Source organism: Globicephala melas, chromosome 5 (assembly GCF_963455315.2).
Source record: "Globicephala melas chromosome 5, mGloMel1.2, whole genome shotgun sequence".
Taxonomy (NCBI): Eukaryota; Metazoa; Chordata; class Mammalia; order Artiodactyla; family Delphinidae; genus Globicephala; species Globicephala melas.
The window spans coordinates 85976093-86003765 of record NC_083318.1 but is presented as its reverse complement, the minus strand read 5'-3'; the positions used below and the strand labels follow the sequence as shown (position 1 = coordinate 86003765).

Genomic DNA, 27673 nt, shown 5'->3' with positions numbered 1-27673 from the left:
TAAATTGGTGCAGCCACTATGGAAAACAGTATGGAGGTTCCTCAAAACAATAAAAATATGATCCAGCAATTCCTCTCCTGGGTATATACCTGAAAAAAATAAGAACAGGCTTCCCTGGTGGCGCAGTGGTTGAGAGTCCGCCTGCCGATGCAGGGGACACGGGTTCGTGCCCCGGCCCGTGAGCCATGGCCGCTGTGCCTGCACATCTGGAGCCTGTGCTCCTCAACGGGAGAGGCCACAACAGTGAGAGGCCCACGTACCGCAAAAAAACAAAACAAAACAAAACAAAAAACAGTGAGACTATAAGCAACCTTGTTTTATTGCACTACACTTTAATGTGCTTTACTGATATGGCATTTTTTTTTTTTACAAATTGAAGGTTTGTGGCAACCTTGCATTGCTAGATGATGGTTAACATTTTTTTTGCCAGATGATGGCTATAATTTTTTAGCAATAAAGTGTTTTTTAACAAAGGTACATAGTTTTTTTAGACGTATTGCTATTGCACACCTAATAGACTATAATATAGTGTAAACATAACTTAAATGCACCGGGAAACCAAAAATTTCATGTGACTAGTTTTACTGAGATATTTGCTTTATTACAGTGGTCTGGAATTGAACCTGCAATTATCTCCATAGTATGCCTACACATCAAACTAAAAAGCCTCTGAACAGCAAAGGGAATCATCAACAAAATGAAAAGGCAGCCTACAGAATGGGAGAAAATATTTGCAAATCATATATATAAGGTGTTAATATCCAAAATATATTAAAAAACTCATACAACTCAATAGCAAAAAAACAAAACCCCAAAAAAATCCAATTAAAAAATGGTAGAAGTTCTGAATAGCTATTTTCCAAAGAAGAGAAACAGATGGCCAACAGGTTCATGAAAAAGTGCTCATGATCACTAATCATCAGGAAAATGCAAATCAAAATATCACCTCACACCTGTTAGATTGGCTATTATCAAAAAGACAAGAAATAACAAGTGTTGGTGAGGATATGAAGAAAAGGGAACCCTCCTGTACTGTTGCTGAGATTGCAAACTTGTGCAACCACTATGCAGAACAGTGTGTAGGCTCCTCAAAAAACTAAAAAATAGAACTACCATACAATCCAGCAATTTCACTCCTGGGTACTTACCCAAAGAAAACGAAAGCACTAATTCAAGAAGATATATGCACGTCCATGTTCATTGCAAATTTACAATAGCCAAGATGCAGACATAACCTGAGTGTCCATTGATGTCTGAATAAAGAAAGTGTGGCATACACATTATGGAATATTATTCAGCCATAAGAAAAGAATGAAATCTTGCTATTTCTGACAACACAGATGGACCTTGAGGGCATTATGCCAAGTGAAACAAGTCAAAGACAAATATTGTACAATTTCACTTAAATGTGGATGGAATCTAAAAGAAAAATCTTTAAAGTAAAAATTTTATACAGAAAATAGGTTGGTGGTTACCAAAGGTGGCAGGTGGTGGAGGTGGGCAAAATGGCTGAAAGCGGTAAAAAAGGTACAAACATCCCATTACAAAATAAGCAAGTCATGGAGAAGTAATTTTAACAGCATGGTGACTATAGCTAACATCATATTGCATATGCGAAAACTGTTGAGAGTAAATATTAAAAGTCCTCATCACAAGAAAAAAACTTACACGTGGTGATGGATGTTAACTAAATTTACTGTGGTGATAATTTCACAATACATAAATACCAAATCATGTACACCTCAAACTAATATAATGTTACATTTCAATTATGCTTCAATTAAACAACAAATTTAAATGAATTTAAAATTTTTAAATGTTTTAAAAAATTTTTGATTTTTTTTCCTTCATTCTTAATCAACATCGTATCTCGACTCTTTTGCCAGATTGCACCAGGAAACACATTCCCAAACAGAGGAGAAATAAGCTCTTCCTTCCTCCTCTCAGAAGATTGTGGGCTACTGAGTTAAAACAATGTGGCTCAAAGCCTGACTTTATTGCATACTAGCAATAAAGTCTGAAGCGCCTACTGGAGAGAGAGGATGTAAAGATTAAATGTAACATCATTAAATTTCTCCCTTCCCTTTTCTCCCTTTACCAGATTTTTACTATAAACTCCAATGTGCTCCGAGCACCTTTTCCCCACATCAGCACTTGGGTCGGATGAGTTCAAGTGCAAAGCATAACCCTGTGTCACTTTTTCTTGAGCTGAAATGTAACTTGTTTTATCAAGATGTTTGTCCATATTGATCCTGCACCCTCACTCACCCTCTGTTTTACTCAGATCTATGACCTCTTCCCAATGATTTTTCCTTATTTCTGTAAATCCTTGACTGTACTTACAGCATCTTTGGTTCAAGGCCCAGTGAAGTAGAAAAGTTCCTCAAAGATTACAGAAATCTCTACCCTATTCTATGATGCAAGACAGAACGGGTTTTCCTATTGTTTGTTGGATTTATCCTTAAACCAGTTCCCTGAAGCTGGCAAAATAGTTAAAACATTTCCACACTTCACATTTACATAATTTAGTCCCATGAGATGAAAAAGTATCTATTTCAGTGACTTTCTCCAAAGAGCAGGCAAACCTTTCACAGAAATTCTCAGAAAAACTCCCATGGCATTTCATTGGCCTAAGTATGGTAAACTGCCTAATTTTAAGCCAAGTCCTGGCAAAAGGAATGCCATGCCCTGATTCATGAGTTCCTAAAGGAATGGGATAACCCTGGCCAATCAAGTTCACTCTCTGAGGATGGGGCCAACTAATTCTGAATCACATGGGTTCTTGCAGGGTGGGATACTTTGGTGATAATTGAAGAACTGTTAGGATGGACAAAACAATGAATGGAGGCTATAAAAGAAATCAGTAACATTCACTGTGACTATTATTTAGAATTTATTAGAGTCAATGGATCTGTTCTCAAATTCTCTCTCAAGCTCTATGACCTCACTGCAGTGATGAAAAACAGCTCCTATAGTACAGATAATGTACATTTCTAAAGAGGTCTGCTTACAAAGTAAGCAGTTCTTGTACAAGTTTTTCTACAACAGAATATGATTTTGAAACAAGAAATGACGCAAATGGAGATTTCTTATCCAAAAGGAAGTTTATATATAGTAAATATTTTATGTGCATTGTTTTGAAAACAAAAATTTAAAAATTGAGTATTTTGAGCTTAAAATTAATCCCAATAATATTCTATCTCCATAGACTTCAGTTAAAAACTCTCAGAAGGGGCTTCCCTGGTAGCGCAGTGGTTGAGAGTCCGCCTGCCGATGCAGTGGACGCGGGTTCGTGCCCCGGTCTGGGAAGATCCTACATGCCGCGGAGCAGCTGGGCCCGTGAGACGTGGCCGCTGAGCCTGCGCATTGTTGGAAAAATGGTCTCTCTCCTTCTGACACTGAGAACTATATGGATAATAGAAGCCTGGAGATGGTAATGGCCATTTTTGGAATACTTAAGACTATGCCTGAGAATAAAGTCATTATAGAGGAAAGCAAAGCCAAAAGACAAGTGACATACCTGAATTACATTTCCCTCCCTTGAATTTTTCTCCACCTAATAAAAACCCTGAATTTCTAAACTCTGAATAGGGAATTCCCTGGTGTCCAGTGGTTAAGATTTGGTGCTTTCACTGCGGTGGCCGGGTTCAATCCCTGGTCAGGGAACTAAGATCCCATGCTGCCAAAACAAACAAACAAACAAGACGACAAAAAGAAAACCACTCTGAATAACAATTTTGTTTGACTTGAACATGCTGCTGATGTATAGATTTTTACAGTCAATATTGTAGAATACATGGAAGAAACTATGCTTCTCACAATAAGGAAGGCTGTCATAAATGTCTTCAAATAGCTAATCAAAATTTCCATTTTACACTTCTATTATTTTGATTTCTTTGCATAGGAAAAAAAATTATCATTCAATCTTTCACACCACGTTCCTCTGTCAGTTTTTTCATTCAAAAAAATCATGAGGAGAAAAACCAGTTATTGTGAGGAGTAAATCAGCTAACATTAAGTATACAGAATACATGATAACATAGTAAGAAATCAGTAAATGTTAGCTTTTTAGAATAGATTAACTGGATACTAAGCATCTTAACACCTAAAATACAAAGCACACGTTAACATGTGATTGGACACTTCTTTTAATAAGGAAGCTTGAAATGTTTAATATCCTTAGTAGAACCCAGCACCATCATTTAAAATATTTATTTTTCTATTTTTTCCAAATGATGAGATGCCTTCTTCAAAAACACCAAACTGGCTGAAATATATGGGTGGAATCTTGGCTCCATCAATTACCACCTTTATAATCTTGAGCAAATTATTAACCTCTTTGGGCCTATCTCTCCACGTATAAAAATACAGAGTGAGATGCTATATGAAGATGAAGTCAGTACGTGAAAGCACAAAGTGACTTTAAATACAAAGTGCTCAACATGATGTATATTTTATTATTACTATGATTATTTCAGAAAGATGACTTTAATATTACCTACTTATCTCATAAAGTAACATTTTTGGTGATTCCTCTACATTTTAGAAATTCTTCAGAGTTTAAGAACTTGAAAAGAAAACCTTAGATATCAACTTGTAAAACATACTGATGAATACAAACAAAATGTCAGTGAAATGACTTACCATGTATTACCAACTGGTTTAATCAAAGGCAATGCTGAATCTAGAACCCAGGTTTCGTAATACAGTTAAATGTTCTTTCTTCTCTACCACACTGCACAGACTTAAATCCTTATGCTTTATTTTTGAAATAGGTAAATATACCTACTAATTGTAACTGAATGGAAAAATATTCTAAATACCAGTGAGCATATGAAAGCAGTAAACTGATAGTTTTAAGTATCCTTCAACAGTGAAGTTCCTGTGTTCTTGAGACTAATATAGAGTAAATATAAAACTGTAATCATGATCTGGTACAGAACACAATTATGACAATGTATGAAAACAAAAAAATGTGGTCAAATATCCCAAATATTTAAATATTCAACATAACAAAGGCCAAAACTATAGGTATAACTCAAAATAAAGTACAAAAAAAACTCTCATAAACTGTATTTTATACAGCTTGTTATTACTGAGAGGGATTGATGATTAACTTGATTAACTTAAAATAAGTAACTATAAGAGGGCTAAATTTTAAAAGTGTATTCTAAAAGTAAAATAGAAAATACCTAAAGTAGCTAACTTATCAAAGTTACACACAAACCAACACAAAACCTGAAAAAACAATCCTATAATCAGAGGAGATCCAAAAATGTTATCAGATGAATACTTAACCAAAATACTAACGAAACTCCACTGTGTACCATTAGTTCTTATATTAGAAATATAAGTAAGCTTTTAATATAATTGACGTAAGTTAATCATTTCTGATAAAATATGCAAAAAGAGACAAATGGGGTTCCCACAATTCCTGAACACAAAGCATTCTTTTATGTCCACTAATATATAAGGAAACAAACTTGCATACAGACAAGAAAGAAATACAAGACATAAGTGTCAATCTTTACCAATTTATTTTATACAAAACAGTAGCAATGTAGAATATGGGAATTATCTTCCGCTGCCACACACGCAAGTTGTGAACATTCCAAGCCAATGTATACAGTTTGGAGGGGAAGGCTAAACAATAGCATCAACCATGCTACTGAACATAGGAATTTTTTATCTAAAAAGACTAAAAATTAGATAGCAATGTCTTCTTAATATTGCTGTCATCATTGAAGACGGAAGAAACATAAAAAGTGACTTTTTTTAAGATTAAAAAAAAGGAAAAACCAAGAGGCTGCTACAACACTGCCATACAGTCAAACCATCATATTTCAATATTTGCATACTTGATAGCAGCATTATTTTTACTGAACCGTGTGCACCTACATTTAGAAATACATCAAAGCAAAATATTGTGGCAGTCATCCATCAAGATTCAAAAGAAAGAAAACAAAAAATAACTCTAGGATGAACATACTATATGTAGGTGAACATTTATGGAGACTGAATCAATATCTACATTCTTGGACTGTTCCATTCTGCCCCAATAAAAGTCTCAACTCAAATTGTCAACTGTGCATTTTTTGGAGGATTTGAGTTTTTCCAGTTCTTATTATACTGCATGCTTGGAACAAAGAGGGTCATAATAAATCCTTCTACACAATGAACTTTAAGTAGACAGTTGAAAATAAATTTACTACTTGTAAACACACACAAAAAGAAAAATACAAGATTCTTTTTATTTTTAAACAATCAGTGCTTCCAAAAGCACATTATCTTCTATATCGACCTCTCTCCCCTCGGTCTCTGTCCCGATCACATAATCGCTCTCTTTCTCTTTCTCTATCACGTCCTCTATCTCGTTCTCTGTCTCTTCTGTTATCTCTAGGGCGGTCTCGCTCTCGCTCCCGATCTCTTTCACGAGGTCTACTTCTCCGACCACTGACAACAGCTTGTGTTCGACGAAGGAAATCATCCACCCTCATATCATAATCATGCTAGAAAAGGTAAGAAATGGGTAAGGTATGTCAAAAATCAAATGGAATTTATATGTCCCTTCATTGTAGAGAAAGAATCTGAAGAAATGCCCTATTAATTCACAGAATGTAATTCTGACATTGTTTAGAGAAAGGATTTTGATGTCTTACTAATTAGACACCTACAACAGAGGATTATTCAAATCTCATTAAAAAAATCACTTCATGCAGTTTTCTATTTAACTTTGATGATTTCTCCATCCAATCCCTTTAGTAAGATTTATGCCAAAATAATCACCTGATGACCATCAACCACATGATCAATAAATACATCAATACATGCTGTCAACTACGCTAAATGTCATCAATGTTTTTCTGCAACAGGTGAGCTCTACTTATTTTTCCTCCTGAGTCTACAAACTAAACCAAACCAACTCTGCCCTCTAAAGGTGAAATTAAGAATTCTTCCATTCCTGATTTTTTTCAGACTGAATCATTGTTAATGACAATTTGTGGAATTTGACAGAATTTTAAGAAAATATGTACTGCAGTAAGATTGTAGTCTATTCCACACAGAGCTAATAATACACAAAAGGTTGAGGAGGACAACGAAGGGTAAGATAAGCAACTGAGGTGCAAGGTTGTTACCGTGGATATTTCTAAACTTGACCCCTGCTCTAGATTTCTACTCTTAGTTCTCAATTCTTTACTTACTGAAATTGGTCTCTTCAAAAGTCAGCTTAAATATATAGAATATAAGGTTCAAAAACAATTTCACACTACCTTTCACATATAATAAATATGTGAATATTACCTAAGTATGAAATATATACATATATACTAACAAAAAAGCTACAACAGAAATAGAACTTGTTTAAAAGTACATTTTGATAAAGCAATCTCAGAAAAACTTCTTTTGAAAATATGATCATTTACAAAAGGCATTTTTAAAAACACAATCCAGCTAGTCAACTAAGATTTCATCATACATATAGGCTGTATATGTCTTCTTCTGTGACTGAAAAAAAAAAACCACTATTAAATTAAAGTCTATTAGTCAATTAGTATTCTCAAATTGTTTAACCGAACATTAAAGATCCTAGTATGACTTTATTTTGAAGGATTAGTATCTTTATGAGGATAAGGAAATAAATGACAGATGAAAGTATCTCAAAGATAGGCTAGGAAACTCCTGCTCTGACTGGTCCTCTCAGATATGCATGCTCTTCATCATGTGGGAAGATAAAAGGATGTTATGTGGCCCAGCACAGAGTCATCGTGTGTGTGTGTGTATAACATTTAATAAACTAAGCCCAACTACTATACTGAAGACCCAGAAATCTCAAACTCAAATATAGTCTGCTTAAATAATCAAAGAAACTAGCCATTTTTAATAAAAACAAGTTGTGAATTCCTTCAAAAACAGCCTTCAATAAGAATGTGAAACAGTCTACCACTCAACATAATCTGGTATCCCTCACATTCAAATTATCTACAGAATTCTAAGTAGTTCCCTCATACTTCTGCCTTCTCATTCACTTACTACTCGTTTATCTCTGTATCTTGCTTCATGTGGTACTGGGTGATGTCCTGAGTAGGGGGGATGAGCTTGAGGAGGTGGAGCATGGTGCTGATAGTAAGGATGGTGTGGAGGTTGTTCCATTCCAGGATAAGGAGTCTAAAAAAAGAAAACCACTTCCATAAGCATCTACCAAACATCCTTGTAAACAAACCATTCTTAGAATTCCCCTATCCAAACCACCCATCCCAAACAAATAATTTACTCTGTACAAGCCGTTTACTTTGATGGCATTAGGATTCGTCAAAATACCCTCTTTATTTGCTTGTTGAAAATGTGTGTAATAAACTCTCTAATTACATATCTTCCAAAATTTAACATTTATACATACCATTTACATACTAATAAAAACAGCGAGCCCTCACTACACAGTGATTACTATGGATCAGGCACTGTCCTAAGCACTTTACATGGCTCATTTAATTCTCACAGCAACCCTACAGATAGGTACTATTACGTAATCCTAGTTTACAAAAGGGAAACTGAGGCACCAAATGGTTAAGTAACCTGCTTAAGATCACACTGCTAGTAAAGGGGTGGAAGTTAGACACAACATCAGGCATTCTGGCTCTAGAATCAGTCATCTTAACCACTATGTACAAATGTATTCTTAAAAAAAAAAAAACTCAGGGGCTAATGAACTTTTAAATGCCATTATAAAATAATGGAAAATCAAAGGTACTTCTCCCCCTAATTAGCACCAAGATAATATTATTAAATATTTTCTTTAATTTCATAGAATCTAAAGGAAAGTAACCTCATAATTCATCTATCTGTACAGAGTAACTAAGTGAAACAAGTCAGATGGAAATGCCACATTACAGGCAGCATTTAAGATAAAAAAGGTAAGAAACAATCAGAACTACTTAAACTTCCAAGTTTTTTTATTTTTTAGAGATTAATGCTTCAGCTATCCTCAATACCTTAAGATATATTCTAAGAAGAATATCCAGTTTTCTTAAAGAAAGGAAAAAAAATTAAAGTTTAGGAATAGGGTTTAATTAACCTTATTTAATATAGAGAATTTACTGAATATTAGGGTCAGGCACTATGCTAAACTTAACTTGTATTTTGTATATTTAGCTTCTTGACAATCCTGAGGTTGACATTAAATGATATTAATGACTATTCCATTAAATTTTAAGCCATAAAAGGATAGACATAATGCCCAATTTATTCACCAACATATACCCAGAGCAAGCACAGTGCCTGCAAAGAGTAGGTTCTAAATATTAGTTTGATGAGCCAAAGAATGAATGGATGCTTATCGAGTTTTACAGATAAGGAAAGCTATAAGAAAAAAATATATTATGAAACTTGTCCAAGGTCAGAGTTGAGAAGGGAAGGTATTTGAACCCCGAAGAGTTTGCACTACTAGCCACTACAATAACAGATCATAATACTCATCAATTAAGCCGGTACTATTAATATAAATCAAATCATTCATTAGCCTTTAGTTTTAAAAACAGCATGCAAGTATATATCACCAAAGATACGTATTTTAAGTCTCCTAATGGGTAACTGTAACAATCATATTCCAAGTAAGCACTCAAAATGTATGGAACTGCAAATGAAGTTAAATAACTTGCAAAAACAGAATAATACAAACCATTCCTTGCCAAGGTGGTGGTGGTCCCATGTTATGAAATTCCCTCACATAATCATTGTAGGACTAAAATGAAAGATGATAATGTTAATAAATAAATAAAATGCCCAGAAGTTATAAATCATATACAGATTTTATGTACATTAAATTTAAAAAGTGAGATGCTTACCCCATTTAAAAACACATCTCGGCGAACTCCTGAAAACCGTCTGTTGGGAATAAGATTTGTGAAACTAAATTCAGGTAATTCATAAACCAGTTCCAAGAACGTAATTCAAAACTAAGCAAGAGTGAACCCAACTTACCTATCTACTTCCTGGTATCGTGGATCCTTTAAATACCCTGTTTAAACATCAAGCATTTTAGTATATCAAATATATGTTTTTTATTATGGCATTATAATTAAACCTTCCTTACCACTCAATTCAATTCTTCCCATGTAATAATAGTGATGCTATTATTGTATTATTCCACTTTCAGATTTTCTTCTCAGATTACATGATAAAAGTAACTAAATAACTTACTGATATCACAGAATTATAAACTGCTAGAGAGATTTTCATATGGATCTTCTAAATTCACACCCCACTTCTTGCTAGACAGAAATTTCTTCATGCTGCACCGTAAGGAAGGTAAGGGCAGAGGAATTATCTTGAGAACACCGTAATAGGGCTTCCTTAAAACAAATGTTTACCTCTACCTTGAGTATACACAAGTCTTGCTAAGTCAACCATAGTTTTAAAAAATGCAAACGTACAGGGAGAAAAGCAAAATTAACAAAAGTTGCAAAAATGAAGATATATACATTTTATCAATAAGTGAAAGAACCATGGTAATAAGAGAAATATTCTCCCTCCTTTTCATAAGTACTCAGTAAATTAAAAATGTAAAAAAATCTGAGTGGCCAAGTTACTGGGGAAAAATTTAATTTTACTCTCTGGAATATCCCATTTTGGAGAAGAATGAGGCTTATCAAGCCACTTGCCACATACAGTGCTGTAATGCTAACACCAACTTCCAAACTGCCTAATTTTTATACGTGTATCACTGACTGTTTTAAGTATCTTCTCTTAAATACACTTTGCCTTTTTCAATTCCAGTAAGGGAAAGACTAACTGAAAAGCTGCTTTTAGATTAAACCAAGCATTCCCCATTCCTCTCTAAAAAAATGATGTCAAAGGTATTTTTATTTAGAAAAATACAGCATTATTTCCGTTTCCATTTAAAGCTGTATACACATGAAATACTAAGTATCAAAGGGAATAAAAAGCTTAATACAGTGTAAGAGCACTGCTTTCCCTAACTACATTTAATCTTAAAAGCACAAGTGCAATAATGATAAATTAGTAATTTCAGATAATTAACAGATTATGATAATGAGTCACACTAGAATAAACAACCTTAACAAAGAAGAGGAATTACTATGTGATTAATAATTTCCTAAGGTTTAAGTAGTTGCATCCTAAAGTTTTCTCACTTTTAAAACTATAGGGTCATGATAGAAGTTTGTGTTGTTGTTGTTGTTTTTAATAATTTCAAGTCAAATATCTGCAGGATTATAAAATATTAACCTGGTCTCTGATGAAACTCAGGGGCATAGTCAATCCTTGGTTTCTTTCTGCTGTTATGAATATCATAATCTTCTGGTCGACGCCTACACAAATTAGACACATTAGAAATTAAACCAAAAACTGCTGGGAGAACAAACAGCAAAGCAAGTGTTTCTGACAGAAATAAGCACACAAAAAAGCTCATTATTTCCTTTAAAATAACACCCTCATTTTTGGTGAGCAAATACCTTAAAATTCCTAAATTCTAATTCCTCAAAGTAATTACTATACACCAATCCTTAGATGTATCGCTGGAATAGATATTCTCTGTAATCCTCATGCTATGACGAGGCACTTGCAAAGAGTAACCTGCTCAAAATACGTACATCACATTTTAGTAATCTAAACAAAAGTAAATGAGCTGCCCTCAAACTAATATAAATATCCAGTTTAACAAAACACTTTCCCAAATAAAGTCTCCATTCAGGTAAAAGAAAGGGGAAAAAAAACTATCATCATTACACAACAGGTAATTCTAAAATCTATATATTTAAACGTATTAATGTCATTTTAGGCTAAGTCTAAAGAAAATTAAGAATTTCTTAAATATTTTTCTTCTGCTTTGCACAAAATTACACTTTTCACATGATCATACAGAAAATTTGATAATTAAACGTGACTTTACAGAAAAGTTTTGAAAATCTTAATACTTTGAAAAACCAATTTCTAAAGTTAATAACATTTAGGAATTATGGGAATGTTTTCCAGAGACAATGCCTTAAAATAAAACTGGCACGTAATGGGGCAGAGTTTTAACAGAGTTCATAAAACGAGTTCAAAGTGTATTCTTTAGAAGGTGACAACTTTACTATCTGCAGAGGGCTGCTCTTCACTATCTTCCATAAATCTCAATGGTTAATGTAAATACATCATTAAATACACTTCATTTTACTTAGCATTTAATAAAGAGCTACACAAAAGAAAAACAAAAATCCAAGTTTTTAAGGTAATAATAAATACACCTTTTTACCCTTAATGTAAAAAACTCCATAATAACCTGGTATCACTAGTTTTCCAGCTATTTCTCTGCATATTAACTGTTTTCATTAACTTTTGCAACACAAGTTCACTCAAACTACAAAGCTGCAACAAACCCAAGCCCCCCAACAGAATAAAAACAGTTGCATCTACAATAAATAAGACTAAGAAAATTAAAAGCTGGTTTAAAAAAATAAACATACCGCTTTCTTGTAGTTTGGGGAGTGCATTTACGACCGGTATAAAACATGATAGTAACAGTTCATAAAGTAGTCCAACTACTGACTTTAAGCTGTAAGCCACATACAAATATGGAGGCCCTGGCAGGCTTGAGAGAAGGTGTAGTGTAAGTATAGTTTACAGTCCATTGCAAAACTGAGGTAAAAACTTCACTTGTATGTACTGTATTGCACTGGAAACCTCTTAGCTTAAAACTTCAAAAGACATCTTGGTGCTCAGTCCTTTTAGGCCAAAAATAAGGGGGCTCTGCCAGGTTTCCTCCTACCTACTTGACAGTGTCCTTCTTAAGCTCAAAGAAATGGGGACTCTTGTTGGATTATCTGTACCTACCACAGGATGTTTCCACCAAAAGGAAACTTAACCAAAGGTTTCATCCCATCAACCACACATCCAACAGTCTTTAGCAGAATATTTTAGATTTAGCTGTATGCAAATCTATACAGGGGAAGGTGTTGGGTAGAAGGGCATATATCAGTCCTTTGCAAAGACTTCTCCAATTCTGTAACAAGTTAAACCCCCTTTTCCTGGAAAATGCTGTTTAGTTCATAAGTAGTGATCAATAACCATGGCGATCCTCTAAAAAACACTTTAAGTCCACAGGTACTGCCAGCATCTGGAAAAGCTGTAAACAGACACAGCAACAGCCCTTCTTTTTGGTTTGTTGCCGGGTCTCCCAGGGCCACTTGATCCCCTTTGGAAAGAACCTATTGTTTTCAGAAGCTCAGCAAGATGTGTGAATTCACTGGGTACAAGTTAGACAATATTTGACAATGGGGTTAACACATCACGATGGTAAAATCTGAAACAGTCCCAATAATGCTCCTCTTGAATATCAAAATAACTTAAAATATTTTATCCTCTAAATGAGGCGTCATCTTCTGAAAAAATATTAGTGATCCTTTATAAAAGTCCCATATCTGATAAGGCTTATCCAGAGACACACCTGAAAGAAAAGGCTTTTTACAAAATATTAACAATTTTTGCAAATAAAGACTTCCTCCTCTTCCTCCTTTCTAGCCTGTTCTTAGCAACAAAGGCCTACCTCATTTCAATGGTATACATTGTATTATCAGATTATTATCTAATCTAAACTGGTTATCACTCTTTAGCAGATAACTTTTTCTGCATAAGGAAAGATCCCCATTTTCCTCTTGAAAAATGACTGAGACCAAGATGACCATGTGAAATCCTCAATGAAGCCACAAACTAGTCCATGCAGCTTGATTTGAGGATTTTCTCTTTCTTCTTTACCGCAGGACAAACTTTTGACGAATCACATTCCTCCATCATGTTATTCTGATACATGTGCCTATTATCAGTCCAAAGAACGTTTCTAACCTTCCCACATCCCGGACTGGTTCTCGACGGGATGGACGTCCTCTTGACCGGGGCTGAGAATGCATTCTTCTCTTGTGACGCATTTTATGAATGACCTGATACAAGTCAATACTTTCATCAGGGGGAAATAGAAGACAAAGCTGGGTTCCACATTCAAGTTCAATTTCCTAGAATAGGAAAGTAGTAATTTACAAGATGAAAAAAAAGGAGAAACTTTCAATAGACTTGTATTTTCCTGATGTACAAGAACAAAAACAGATCGACTTGGAGGCTTCCTTCCCAAGGCTGATGATCGTATGAGATTCCGATAAATTTCCTTGAAAGGTTTCTAAAAAACCTTTTAAAAGTGTTTCACGTATTTATATAAGGGGAAAAATTAAAAGTGTAGAATCTCCAACGTTAACTATACAAAAAGTCTGTGACAATCTCCCTCTGCAACAAAGGAATATTTCTTTGTGCAAAACACAGAAGTATCAGGACAAAGTCATCCATCTCAATACAGTGGAGGAAAAACGTGTTAGTGTGTCAACAATTTTCATAATAATAAATTGCTAAATGCACTTAAATACATTATATTAACTAGAAAAACAGACTAATCTACAGACTTTTTAAAATTAAGTTTTATTTTCAATTACCAATATTTTCACTTAGGAGCAATGAAAACCTGGTTCAAAATTACATGTAGAAACCGTAAGGTTCACAGGTTTGGGTTTAAGTCACGGCACACTTTTAATTTCATTTGCAGATTTGAAAACCTGACTACACATACTTATCTCCTTTTCATAAAGCTTCCTTCTACTCAGAAAACTTCAGCAAAGACATTAAATGGCATTTCTAAAATATATTATACAAAGTTCAGAATCTGTCAAACAGTAATAACATAATGAAAAAGCATGTAAAAATCATGCCAATTCTCTTTGAAAACTTTTCCTTCAATTGTATTAATGAAGTACCATATAAAGCTACCTTTCAACATTAACGGAAGTCAGATTAATCAATCAAAATCACAGTAATCACAAACTCCAAATAAGAATATTTTCCCTTCATCTTTCCCACAAATTCAATCAAAAATGGTTTTAGAATATCCTTCAATAAAGATCTCTAAAAGGGTTGATTAAATATGTTTTTTAAAGAATCAATTAAAACAACAAACCTGTCCATCACGTCCGATCTTTACTGGCTTATGTTCATTCCAAGGATTGGTGAGATGAGCCGACTTAGTGAAGGGTAATTCACGCCTAAATACAAAGTAATATTAATTACATTACTTTGCAGAATCCTTATACTACTTTAGTAGTGAATTCCTATGTTAATCATGATTTAAATATGACTAAAATTTAAGACTGATAGAGCTTATTCCCCAGAAAGGGAGCCCCCTTCAGAGACACACTCTTTCCACATTCTCAGGTGTTCTCAAAATTTAAAAAAGCTAAACAATACGCTTAAGAAACCAAGACAGTTTGGTGTTTAATCCCAGCTATCTCTCAGCTTCTCTGAGCCTGAGTTTCTTCATCTTATAAACAAGGATATCACCACCTTCTTCATACTTGTTTTAAGCAGTCTACATATGAAATAACATATCAAATGTTTAGCATATTTCTTGCTTCTGTGTACTAAAAATCTTTTTTTTTTTTTTAATTTATTTTTTTTTTGGCTGCGTTGGGTCTTTGTTGCTGCACGCGGGCTTTTCTCTAGTTGTGGTGAGTGGGGGCTACTGTTCGTTGCCATGAGCGGGCTTCTCAATGCAGTGGCCTCTCTCATTGTGGAGCACAGGCTCCAGGCATGCGGGCTTCAGTAGTTGTAGCGCACAGGCTTAGTTGCTCTGCGGCATGTGGAATCTTCCCGGTCCAGGGCTCAAACCCGTGTCCCCTGCATCGGCAGGCGGATTCTCAACCACTGCGCAACCAGGGAAGCCCCTAAAAATCTTGTATTTTTTAATAACTGATCACAAAGAGATGAAGCTTAACCAGGCAGTTAATACCAAATGAAAATACATGCCCCCTATCCTTGGTTCAGGGCTGCTTTCCCAGATTCAAATGTCCTCCCACCTTTTGATAAGGCAATACTCCCCACCACACATGGAATGGCTCTTGACAACACAAATGTTTTTATTCATAAATTCCTATATTTGCATGTATTAATTATGCCCTTCACTTACACTACAGTGCTATACCTAAATAATTTAAACAAACTCTGGCTCTAAGCTGAGCCATAGGGCAAAATGGTCTCACCAAGCTAAAAAAAGATACCCTGTATTTTTATAGTTCTTTATCAACCCAGCACAACACTGAACACAAACATGACACATAAGAACTTGTCAAAAAAAATAATCGAAAATTAACATCATTCAATAAGGTTTCATCTATTTGTGCATAAAGTAATACCAAATTAAATAAATGCTTTAATTAAAGATTATATATATATACACATATATACAATATAAATGAAACTACTCAAAAGCCATACAAAGATGAATAAAATAAAGAGCCTGCATTCCTAACCTTTCTTCCACAGCTTTTATCAGAGAGTAAACAAGCACACACAATTATTTTGTAAAAGAATGGGTACCATAAATAGAGTACAGAAGTTTTATTTTTAATGTGCATGGTCATATGTATTTTGGAAAGAAAGAAAAAACAATCAGAAAATGCTTCCTGGAAAAGGTGGCATATGGGATAAGCCTGAAAGAAAAGTGACTCAGGAAAAGCCGTATGTAGAGAGGTAAGGCAGGGTTACATTTGAAGCAATGAAAAGGACCTGAGCAAAGACATAATGGAGAAGAAAAAATACAAGCAAATAACCTGGTCCAGTGGACCAGCTATATAACCATTTATTCTAACCTTATGTGAATTTTCTTAAAGATGAATATTAAACTCCCAAATTTTACACAACTATTTTTAAAGCTCAGAAAATATTTCGACATTTACAGGAAAAGAGAAATATATCTAAAATTAAAGTATCAAGGTGGCATGATCTGTGGTGGTGGTGATGTGAATGTATGGGAGAAATGGGCAGAGTGTACAGAAATGCCTACTAGGTACTACTACTGGATTCCTCACCTTAAAGACATCTTACCTCACACATCGAGAGTGGTTCAATAGTGTATATACATACATAAAAACATGTGTGTATGTATCTACATACATACACACACACACACACACACACACACACACACACGCACACACACACACACACACACCCTTTACAGGGAAGGCAGGGGGAAAGAGACTATCATTAAGCTAGAATAAGTCCATATCAAAAGCCTAGAATATCCAGATGCAGATCTATAGTTAAAACTGTACTTTAATAGCTTCTCAGATTTTTCCTCTCAGTTGCCAGTTAAAAAAAGGTTACGGAAAGGAATAAATAACCTACAACTACGAAAGTGCAGGACGGTTACAAATTATTATTGTACAGAGTTACCACTGTTATTTAAACATTAGCAATGGAATACCCTAGGTCCAAAAAAAAGGCATATGTTGAGCTGTTTGAGTCACTTAGGGTTAAAATTCTTTGGTAGCACTGGTTCTAACTAGATTCTAGAGACCTCTGCCCACTGTTTCGACAAATTAATCCCAGACTGAAAAGCACAGAGAACTATGAGGCCTTAGGAAAAACAGGGCTCAGATTAAGACTAAGAGAAACTGCACATCTGTGGTCATCACAATTATAGAGCAGGCATCCTAAAAATCAGCTTTTGAGCAGACATGTAATGAAAAAGCCTAGAGATGACTGTCTTTACTGTGAGTACCCTAGGTAACATGGCAGTGATTCTCTGACTTAAGGAGCTTAGAAAATGGGGCATATTTAACAAAAGAACATGAAACTGTACAGAGGCTCTTACGTACTGACAGCTGTTTTGGTCATTAAAACTAAAAGGAATAATATCGAGAAACCATGAAATAAAGAGAAATGGGTTATCTGGAATGGACAAGAAAGGGGTGAGGTTAAAATACAATATAGTCAGTAGATTTAATTCTGGTTGAATGACATTCTATAGATTTTAGCCTTACTTTGATCTAACTCCCAGCAGCAACTTAAGTCACTTTTTAATGCCTCCTTTCCTATCTGCTACCATGCACCATCTAGTTTTAAACTCCGGTGTGCCTACAGGTTTGAGGTGCATGTAACGATTCTGCATTTTAATAATCAGATACTACTGATGCAGGTGATCCAGGGACCACACCTCAAAAAACTTAAGGCTAGTTATTATTAAATCCAAAAGGTGCTTAAATAAAACTCTAATAACTATCATATCTGAAAAGAAAATATATTAATAGCAGTTACTATTACTGATAGCAAAGCCTTCAGGGTTTGTATTTATTAAAGTTTCATCCTTTTAACACTGAAGGTCAAATGTAATTCTCATTTCACACAGAAAACTAAGAGTTCAAGTGACTTACTCAAAGGAATGTCAATGTAATAAGAACACGTGCCCCCTCAGAACTCTGAAGTATTTTAACATTACTCTTTAACGCACTTATGAGTATTTAAAAATAAAGTTAGTTTTTTTTTTTAATTAAGAATATTCTTTTCCAGGTAAACCAAAAACTTACTTAACAGTAATAAAAAACATTACTACACAAAATTTTACACAAAATCTTAGCAGAATGGACTATTTGGGTTTGTACCTATCTTCTGATGCTAGCTATATATATTTCAAATGAGTTAGTAAAAGAGCCAGTAAGTCAATGAAGAAGAAAATTAAGACGATAATCTGTGAATAAATTAAACTCATCTTCTAAAATTAAGAAACAAATTTCCTTATCAATAATCTGAAAATGAAGGTTCACAAAACAAGCAACATTCAAAATAAAATTTGCTACCACCAATCTAAAACTGGGTAATTATTTTTCTCCTAAAAAAGCATCACCTCCAAATATTTTCCAGTGACACCAATAATGTTTCTAGTCATTAAACCATAGACTTAACAAATCTCTCCTTTGGCCTTTACAGTTATCCATCCAAAAAATTAAGTAAAAATGTCTATCTCTGCTAAGAAATAATTGGCACCTTGTCTTCCCTATAAACTGCCACCAGATTTTTAAATTTTATAATTTTGACTATGATTTAACTTTAGAAATTAAGAACTATAAATCTATATTTTAAAACCCTGGGCACAGTGGAGTATGGGAATATCATCTCACCACCCTAACAATGCATTCCAACGTTATAATTATGTATCCTTTCATTTGTTGTATCTTTCCATGTTATCACATGGACAATTATTTTTGTGTATTACATTTAAGTGACAAACCATAATTTACTTAACCAATTTCCTATGAGAAAATTTAGATTGCTTCTAATTTTTCCCTATAGAAAGTAATGACAGGGGGCTTCCCTAGTGGCGCAGTGGTTGAGAGTCCCCCTGCCAATGCAGGGCACATGGGTTCGAACCCTGGTCTGGGAAGATCCCACAAGCCGCAGAGAAACTGAGCCCATGCGCCACAACTACTAAGCCTGTGCTCTAGAGCCTGCAAGCCACAACTACTGAGCCCAAGTGCCACATCTATTGAAGTCTGCGCGCCTAGAGGCCGCGCTCCATGACAAGAGAAACCACCCCAATGAAGAGCCCGCGCACTGCAACAAAGAGTAACCCCTGCTAGCCGCAACTAGAGAAAGCCCGCCTGCAGCAACGAAGACACAACACAGCCAAATGTAAAAATAAATTTATTAAAAAAAAAGTAATTACTGGATGAATAATGGTGATATATTTATATGCGCATATAGCTTTTTGCTACTCTATTAAACATCAACTTAATACACTATCTCTACTGTATCACTGCCCATTTTCATAGTTCCTCACTGTCCCACAGCAAAGGTTTAACTCCTTAGGCTGGCCCACATTACTACCCATCTTTGCCTTTTGTTCTTCTCTTTAATGACTATCTGCTTTATTAAAAAGGTGGTTCCCTATCCCATCCACACACCCCACTCACACCCCCCACCCCATGGTTTCTGATTTCATGTCTCTTCTTTGTGCTACTTTGCCTTCTGAATATGAACAGCATTTTTCTTTCTTATCCAATTCCTCTATCCTCATCAAAAATCCACCTAAGCCGACTTAATGATACAAAAAAATCCATATGGTCCCTTTCAGGTAATTCTTATTTAGCTAAAGTTAATTTTACAGGTAGTAGATTTGTGTATGCCATATAAAGTTCACTTAAATAATTAGCTTTTCATATTGTTGAAATAGCTTTCTAAGCCCCAGATGGAGCCACTCCTGTCCAAGGTGCTAAGCCAGCAAACTGAAACTTAGATAACTTTCATGTCCCTGTAAATGCTCCACTTGACCAGAAATGCAATATATCCAGTCAGTCAATCCCCAAACGCCAAGCCAACTCTGGGCTTCCTCATCCCAAAGAAGGTTGACTGTGTGGCCCCATCTAATCAGATATTTTCTTGTCTGTTTCTTATTCTTTATTATTTATCCTATAAAAGCTTTCTGCCTTCTGCCCCATTTTGCAGTTCTCGACAAGAGACTATCCATTTGCTGAAGTGTTAAGTCTCTCTGTATCATCTAAATAGACTTCTTTAATCATTTTTTAAAACAATGTACAATCGTTCAGTAAGGACAAAAAAAAGTGGTAAATAACTCAGATTTCAAAGTAAGTCTACTTTTCTAACAAACATTTAAATCTTAACTACTGCAGTTTCAAAAGGTCACAATGCCAACTAACATGATTTGCTAACTTCCTTAAACACTACTTGTTCACAACTAAATTAGTCACCTCCAAAATGTTATATTAGCCAAGTCAAAGGGTGACTATTTTCCCACTCCACAGTAATAAAATGGCATGTTAAATCACTAAACATAAACATGTGCTAATAACATAAGCAACTGTCTGATTTGTAAATTTACTGCCATAATACTAATGCAGAGAACAAATGAAATACATAAAACTCTTGACTAAATAAATCTTTGCCCTATGCATTCTACATTACATTATAAAGGTGGTGAACAATACAATCTAAGCATATTAATGTTACTTTTACTTTTAACATTGTTAAATAAACTCTATAGATCCCAATCAGCCTAGGAATGACACCAAAATAAGGGGGAAAATAATTATAATAATAAATTAAAACTAAATAACCGTGGAGTTTTAACATTATTCTCAACTGGTAGCCCATTCAAAACAAGAGCAACTTTAATTATCTACACTGAAGTGTGTAATTTACCTGCAAATCCAGTCAATTTTAAAGACGCCTCCCAGCATTTTAGCATTCATTCCTGCTGGAAGCACCCAATGTATAGGAGATCCTCCATGGTGTGATTCTGAAGAAAGTCTTGCAAATCCTAGGGGAATAAATCACAACATAATATATAGATGCAAATATAATTAATGTTTTTACATATCCAAATTATTTTTACTCTTACCTTGAAATTTTCCACTCTCTCTCACAGAAAATATTAAGATAACACTCCTTGCAGATCTGAATGCAGCATTTAATTTCTTCTCATTTACTGGCAGTGTAGACCATACACCCTATATAAATGATGTAAAGATCAAAGATTGAAATTAATGTAAATCTTTGATGTTTCCAATTACATTTGCAGAAGACCAAGGTTACCAATAAGCTATAATGAATAAATGTCCTATTTATTCATAGGACATTTATGAATAATGTATGTCAAAATAATGGAATAATCTATTAAAAACTTGGGAAAAATATGGAGAAAATTACCAACCTTAACAAAATCATTAAAACAACTAGTAAACACATGGGGACAGGGGGCAATCAAATCATATGGGCTAGAATTTTAGATAATAAAAACAATCACCTACAATTTAAAATCAGAACCATTTACTGTGGTAAAAACATTTTGTTTGAAGGTGAATCACAATGTGTACATTTTTTTCTTTAAAAACTGTGACTAACCAAATAATTAAAAATGATCATGTTAATAAATCCATAAGTGAAGAATTTCTGTCAAGTTTCTAGCATTTCTCTCTTCTTTCTATTTAAGTTCAAATTTTCATGTATCAATAGTTTGACTGAAGAGACCTGTGTTTTATGTTGAGCTGGAACATAGTTATTATTTCCAAAGCATTTTAAACAATTCTTTGATCATGAAAGATTAAGAGGCAGGAATGGTAATGTAAACCAGAACCTCTAATTCAGTTTAATCTGCTGATACATACTAGACCTCATTCTCACTAGGTGCTTAACTACTTCTGCCTAAATCCACTCCAGCTAAAGAACAGAATAAACTTCCACTATTTAGTGTATTATTCCTTCCATCTGTAAAATTTAGTGGGTAACCCTCAACTTAAGTTAGAAATATAGGATTATTAATATTGACAGAAATACAGTTTAAAAAATGCGTAATTTTAACTTTCTCAAAGTCAGTAGAAACTCTCTTAAAACAAAAATACAAAAATATTAGAATAGTTGATATAAAAAGTAGATGCATTTTTGTAACAAAAACATTTTTTAAAAAATTAACCTTACGACATCCTATAGCAACTGGGCATATCCCTTTTGTAAAGCCCAGGGTGGGGCTTTAAACTAAAACTAACTCTTCCCTTTTCTTCTAAATCCAAGTGATCTTACTTCTAAAAGTAAAAGAAACTCTCCGGAAAAGAATTCAAGAAAATCTCAAGGTGTAAAACAAGCAGCAATATAAAACAAAACTGGTTAACTAAAAAAACTTTATAAAATTTATTAGTATAATAAACTAGCAATTGAGTATAGAAACACAAAAATCCAAAGAAACACGGCTTTTTCAGTACAACGTATAATTATATATTCTTCAAATACCGAATATTTTTATTTCTAAACTCATCTTCAAAAGATTTAAAAGAAAACTCAAATTACTACTAGGTTGCCTAACCAGTCAAAAAAGCAGACCCTACATGGCAACTGGACTATGGATCTCTAAAGCTTTAATGAAAATTACAGTATGTCATGTACTCAAGTGATACTCAAGTCCACCTTCACATTTAAATTTTCAAGATTAGGATATTTCAACAGAACTGATGCTAATACCTTAGCTTTGGCAAGGGACACATTCTCATGGTTGTTACTCTTTATGAGAAAAAATCTCGCATCCTGTAGGACATATTTGAGTTTACTGGTTTGATCTGAAAAAAAGAAATCCAAATTGATTAAACAGAGGCCATTATCACACAGACGGATATAAGTTGTACTAACTGAAATCAGCCCTCCAAAACCCAGCTAAACTTTTTAAATTCATAATCACCCATTCAACCTAGAAAGCTAAGCCACAACACATAATAAAGCAAAGCTAAGAAAGACACCAGCATTTTGCAAGAAGGCAAACCTAATATAGTAATGTTCTAATATATCAGATCCATATTTTTTAAGTGTGAAAATGGCTATAAATTTTATAGATCTTTATCACATTAATCATTTAAAATTTACTAATAGACCATTATGCTACTAAAATATATATACCATCCACTCTGTCCAAAAACTGTTAAGATGTCCTAAAATGTCCGCTACTGTTCTAAAAGATACCCAGTAAGAAGTGAACATGGAGCTCTGTGTAAGACTAAATTATTTTTTTTCCCTTAATGTAATATATCAGAACATTACTACATTAAAACCAACTATTAATGGAGAACCAATAAGGCAAAATAATGACTTTTAAGGAAGCATGCAATGAAAACAATTTCAAATTTAAATGATACCTTTTCGGACAGCACGAACGGAAGATGATAATTTCTCATGCTTCTTTTCTGAACCTGTATTTAGCCAAAGTACATTTGTTCAGATTGAGCTTTAATAGAGATAAGACAAAATTTCTACAGTCTTGTCACATAAAGTTCTCATTCAAGACAAATTATTCTTCCTGGCGCACCCACACACACAAAAAAAAATACTTCTCAATGTGTACGAGTGTTTTGCTTTTTGGGTTGTTTGGATGTTTTTAAAAATATTTGAACAGTTTCTCACTCAGAAAACTAGTCACTGAATCATCATCTTCCAAGAAAAAAAAAAGTGAAATTCCACTTAAGCAGTAACAGAACAGGATTAAAATAATAAGAAAAAGCTTAGTTTCCTCTAGATTTATTACACTGAACATGCCAGAAATCAATACTAATGAATATTAACAAGTTCACGCTAAACTACAGCCTCCACACACTTTTTACAGCAGATTACATTAGAATCAGTCAGATATGATCACAAATAAAATGAGAATACCTGCATATGACTCTGATGCAGAGCTTCCACTTCTATCAAAAACAATAGGAGATATGCCTCTAGCTCTCTTCCTTTCCTTCTTTTTCTCATCTAAAAAAGAATTCAGACAAGATTCTTAAAAACATTACAATATAGGTACCGTTAGTCAAACAAGAATGTATCACCATGCATCTGGATTTTGCATAATCCCTAAGTATTATTCATTACTAATCCTTCCTGACCCCCTCAATTTCCTAAGATGTTCCAATTCAGACACTGTTCAAATACTAAGGACATTTTGTTATTTCTCCCACCAACTTTAATCAAATAAAAATACACAGCTATAATTAAGAACTACTTATCCTATATATAAAAGGTCTTAAAGTTTTAAAAGAGAAAAAAATTCTGCAAAGCAAACACAACTTTTCTTTCAATTAAATTTACAGTGTTCCCTTCTATGAACCAAGTACCACTGTTTTCAGTCCTCTTTTTAAAAAGTATACTATCATTCTTCATCACAATTCCAACTCTGATTCTATCTTAGATGTCTGATGAACCCCAGAACCCAAAGCCTTTCAATTTTTTTTTTTTAAATTACACTATAGTAAATTAGCGACTCCCTTCTGGTTGCCACTGCTTGCTTTTGTATCTTCAATTCCATTCTTCCTGACCACTTCCTTCCTGAATTACTGCTTATTTTCAAATTCAATTTAAAATTTATCTCTAAAATCTCAGCGATAGTCTATGTATTTCTATTAAAAAGCTGGGAATCTTCAGTAGACAGAAGAGGTTTTTTTGCATTACCTATAAGAACCATTTCAGGCTTAATTTGGAAGCATATAAATGAGGGCCTAAAATGGAATTAGACTCTCCTGTCTCTGTTGGTATTTTAATTACACCACTATAAGCACCTTTACTTTTCAGCTAGAAGGAATATGATGGGAGAAAATGCATATACTTATTTTTATAAAAGTTAACAGAATGTTGAAAAATAATAATCAATGATCTTTCATACAAACTCCTATTTTAAAAGCTTTAAATAAATTATTTCCTTTAATCCTCATAACAAACTCATGAGATACATAATACCCATTATTCTCATTTACAGAAAAGGAAACCTCAACTTAGTGGTGTGGTTAGGCAACTTGGCTAGGGTCCCACAGTTCCTGAGTGGCAGAACCTAGTTTCTAACTTGAAAGTACAAGCCATGAGCAAGAGAATAGAAAAGATATTTTACTTCTATTCTTGAAAGGGGATTCTAGGTTTAAACTAGTTTAAGATAGAAAACTCCAAGGAGTTTTAAAAAATGCTTTTAGTTTAAGCATTTTTCCCTTTGTAATTTACTACTAATTCCTTCTGCGAATAGATGTTAACAAGAAGCTTGTAAATGATGCTGATTTTCCTAACTTAAGGCAAAAAGGAAAGGCAAAGCAGTACATATTGGCACAACTTCAAAGCCAGGCCCATTTAAAGCTAGCAACTTGGGAACATAATGAAATTTATATAACTAGCTATAGAGAAAAGCATTTATTTACAGGTTTGTTGGCCTTGAATGATACCTGACCTTTAAGTTTTAAAATCCTCTCCCTCAGGGTAAACTATAAGACTTCAAGAGAATAGACTGAAGCCTTTTAGTATAAAATGACTGAGAATCTCGTCCAAACAGATAACAGGAGTTTTTGTCATATCCCAAATCTCTTTCTCATCTATGTCTGTTTTGTTCACTGACTACACATTCTTATATAGTGTTTGGCACACAGAAGGAACTGAATTCACTGAATCAATGAGTATGACATGTACATGAAAGAGATTAGAAAAATAACTTTAAAAAAATTTTTTTAATTATTTCTTTCAAAAATTCTAGCATGTTTCTTTTATTCTTTTCCTCTTTGAATAGTTAGGGATCTAAGCATTATAAATTGATGACAAAGGTAATATATCTCTTGCTGCTGTTTAAAAATAATACTTTACGGTTCTAAGTACTAAAAGAATCTCTCACCAAGATGATGCAGGGACTTCCCTGGTGGTGGAGTGGTTAATAATCCACCTGCCAGTGCAGGGGACACGGGTTCAAGCCCTGGTCCGGGAAGATCCCACATGCCGCAGAGCAACTAAGCCCATGCGCCACAACCACTGAGGCTGCGCTCTAGAACCCATGCACCACCGAGCTCACTTGCCTAGAGCCCGTGCCCCACAAAAGGAGAAGCCACCACAACGAGAAGCCCATGCACTGCAATGAAGAGCAGTCCCTGCTCGCAGCAACTAGAGAAAGCCCGCGCACAGCAATGAAGACCCAACACAGCCAAAAATAAATAAATAAATTTATTTTTTAAAAAAAAGATGCAGGAAATATAATAGAAGCAGAAGTAAGATCTCGCCCAACAATTTTTATGTAATGTTAAATATAGCATTACCATGAAAAATCTCCAAGAATTTATTATCTTTTTTGTATAAATAACCTTCACTGCTCTTAAGTTTATGATCTCCTCTCCCGACTATTATTCTCAGGTCAAAAAAACAATTGAGGGCTTCCCTGGTGGCGCAGTGGTTGAGAGTCCGCCTGCCAATGCAGGGAACAGGTTCGTGCCCTGGTCCGGGAAGATCCCACATGGCACGGAGCGGCTGGGCCCGTAAGCCATGGCCGCTAAGCCTGCACGTCCGGAGCCTGCGCTCCGCAACAGGAGAGGCCACAATAGTGAGAGGACCGCATACCGCAAAAAAAAAAAGTCAGTCATCTAACAAATAAACCTTTAACAACCACCAAGTATGTCACTTTTATAAGGAAATTACTGAAATTTTGAGAAAAAATAAGGTAAAATAAACTGGAATCTAGAAAATTCAAGACACAAAAACTAAACTGTGATCCCTTGTATTTAAAAATCTTTAAAAACATTTTTTACCTCTGGTGGAGTTCCAGATCCACCCCGTTTTTCTCTCACACATTATTATAAAGAGAAACCACTCCAAAATAAAAATAATAATGTCCTGCATACTAAATACAGTCTTTAAAAAATGTTCCACATAAGAGCTCTTCCAAAGAAAAGCCACAAATTTTCCTTTAATATGGAAAGTAAGAGTTCCAGGCAGGTATCTCTTTTATAACAGTAAGTCTCTTAACAGTTTTAATATCCAGGTTTTATAAAACTATTGGCTACCATTCAATCTGAAATGTCTAATCCACAAAAAACATAAAGTATGAATAAGTATCTTGTTAAGTATCAGCATCTAGGAATTTATTAAAAATATACATTATTTCAGGCCCTACGTATTTATATGTCTCCCTCGTTTGACTTAAACAGGATAAACGTTCAAGTCTAAGAAATATCGTTCTTAACAGGGACACCAAAAAGAAGATTCCTATAATAAAATGTTCCCTACTTTTACAGGTTTGACACATTCTCCACAATAAATGAACATTCATTCATATTGCCAATGCAATTTTTGTTCTCTATCCATTATCATAAATTACAAAACGTATATCCCATCAGTTTGCAAAAAGTATGATGGGATAGTAGAATTAAAGATTCCACAAGTTTTTTTTTTATATCAAACCCTACTCATCTATTCAGTTTAACTCTTTAGCCCCCTGTCAAAACCTATCTAAACTCCCAAACCTAAAACTCTAGTGAGCAAAAGGCTAGAAGCACTTCAGCTGCCAATTAGAAAAATACCTGGT

At 34.3% G+C, this 27673-nt stretch overlaps 1 protein-coding gene across 4 annotated transcripts in view; it reads right to left on the bottom strand.

The window, feature by feature from the left end:
* Positions 1-5514: 5514 nt before the first annotated feature.
* The window catches only part of YTHDC1 (YTH N6-methyladenosine RNA binding protein C1), a 34689-nt gene continuing 12530 nt past the window's right edge, over positions 5515-27673 (bottom strand). The window contains exons 5-17 of one of the 4 annotated variants that reach the window (XM_030880703.3): positions 24019-24108; positions 23505-23558; positions 22840-22934; positions 21227-21335; positions 21028-21145; positions 14993-15077; positions 13840-14006; positions 11245-11327; positions 9979-10015; positions 9843-9906; positions 9677-9739; positions 8032-8166; positions 5515-6509 (exon numbers count right to left, since the gene is read on the bottom strand). In XM_030880703.3, coding sequence (XP_030736563.1) covers positions 6285-6509; positions 8032-8166; positions 9677-9739; positions 9843-9906; positions 9979-10015; positions 11245-11327; positions 13840-14006; positions 14993-15077; positions 21028-21145; positions 21227-21335; positions 22840-22934; positions 23505-23558; positions 24019-24108 — 1325 coding nt within the window. In that variant the 3' untranslated portion in view covers positions 5515-6284. The remainder of the gene's footprint in view (positions 6510-8031; positions 8167-9676; positions 9740-9842; positions 9907-9978; positions 10016-11244; positions 11328-13839; positions 14007-14992; positions 15078-21027; positions 21146-21226; positions 21336-22839; positions 22935-23504; positions 23559-24018; positions 24109-27673) is intronic. The other 3 variants (XM_030880704.3, XM_030880705.2, XM_030880706.2) reach the window with 3 other exon arrangements.